The sequence below is a fragment of the Eimeria mitis genome, genomic scaffold (assembly GCF_000499745.2).
Source record: "Eimeria mitis Houghton genomic scaffold, Emh_scaff6306, whole genome shotgun sequence".
Taxonomy (NCBI): Eukaryota; Apicomplexa; class Conoidasida; order Eucoccidiorida; family Eimeriidae; genus Eimeria; species Eimeria mitis.
The window spans coordinates 1,410-2,981 of NW_013574493.1; the positions used below are offsets into that span (position 1 = coordinate 1,410).

General features: G+C 52.4%; 1 protein-coding gene across 1 annotated transcript in view; it reads right to left on the reverse strand.

Moving 5' to 3' along the window:
* EMH_0086950 (uncharacterized protein) overlaps positions 1-1,452 on the reverse strand; it is a gene marked incomplete at both ends in the record, with an annotated part of 2,033 nt that extends 581 nt beyond the window's left edge. Inside the window, 2 exons of the mRNA XM_013501098.1 lie at positions 671-1,342; positions 1,435-1,452. Of these exons, the coding sequence (XP_013356552.1) occupies positions 671-1,342; positions 1,435-1,452 (690 nt within the window). The remainder of the gene's footprint in view (positions 1-670; positions 1,343-1,434) is intronic.
* Between the last annotated feature and the right edge of the window lie 120 nt (positions 1,453-1,572).

A 1,572-nucleotide genomic window follows, 5' to 3' on the forward strand; every position in this document is an offset into this window, starting at 1 on the left:
AGGGGGAGGAGCAGCAGGGGCAGGGGCAGCAGCGGCAGAAGAGGTGCAGCAGCAGCAACAGCAGCAGCAGCAGCACAAAAGCAGCAGTAGCAGCAATAAGAATAAAAGTAATAACAACGGCAGCAATAACAGCAACAGCAGCAGCAGCAACAGCAGCAGCAGCAACAGCAGCAGCAGCAACAGCAGCAGCAGCAACAGCAGCAGCAGCAACAGCAGCAGCAGCAGCAGCAGCAAATTACAATAAAATAAGAATGCATGATATGTGCTTCTATCTAAGTACAACCCGAAAGGCAAAACAAAATAAAAATAAACAAAAAAACAAAAAACAACATAAACAAAAAAGAGATAAACAACAAAAGAAATAAAAAAAAGAAACAAACAAAAAAAAATAAACAAAAAGAGAAACAAAATAAAGATAAAGTATAAGACAGATGGAGACAGATATATTCAGGTTGCTGTTTATCTTGCTGCTGCATCTACATAAGGAGACAGTTGCTGCTGCAGTAAGGAGACAGTTGCTGCTGCTGCTGCTGCTGCAGTAAGGAGACAGTTGCTGCTGCATCACGGAGACAGTTGCTGCTGCAGAGGAGACAGTTGCTGCTGCTGCAGCAGCAGCAACTGTCTCCTTACTGCAGCAGCAGCTGCAGCAGCATATACTGTATAAACTTACTTTATCTAAACCAAGAGAAAGAAGGAGACTATTGAGGGTGTCTGTGTCTGCTAGCTTCGCTATAATACATAACCACCTCTCAGCTCTCCCGTGCTGCTGCTGGGGGCCCCCCTGCTGCTGCTGCTGCTGCTGCTGCTGGGGGCCCCCCTGCTGCTGCTGCTGCTGCTCCTGCTGGGGGCCCCCCTGCTGCTGCTGCTGCTGCTGCTGCTGGGGGCCCTCCGCCCACTGCTTCACCTGCAGCCACGCCTCCACCATATCTCTCAAGGCTGGAGGTACTTTCTTCAGTATATTGCTGCTGCTGCTGCTGCTGCTGCTGCTGCTGCTGCTGCTGCAGTTGCTGCAGCAGCAAGAGGTGCGGAGACCAACACCACAACAGAAAGGAGGCGGGAGGGTACTGCATATGTGGGGGCCCCCCATGCAGGGGCCCCCCTCGCTGCATCCATCATCGTTAGGGTTTTGTTTATAAGGAGAAAGAGAGGAGACAGCTGAGGGGGTGTTTGTATAAGAAGGAGACAAAATATCTTGCTGCTGCAGCTGCTGCTGCTCCTGCTGCTGTTGCTCCTGCTCCTGCTGCAGCTGCTGCTGCAGCTGCTGCTCCTGCTCCTGCTGCAGCTGCTGCTCCTGCTCCTGCTGCAGCTGCTGCTGCAGCAGCAGCAGCTGCTGCTGCTGCTGCTGAATAGTAGGAGACACGTCTGGAGGAGCGGAGACAGTATAAATATTTTGTGGGGTTTGGTTGCAGTGTAAAGAAAAGGAGACAGAGGGACTGTCTCCTTCTCTCTCATCTGTCTCCTCTTGCTGCTCTGTCTCCCCGCTAAAAGTACAAATGCTGCGGGACCCCGAGCTGCCTATACACCCCACGGTGTCTTCGTGGTGGGGGCCCCCCCCCCCTGCCTGCTGCTGCT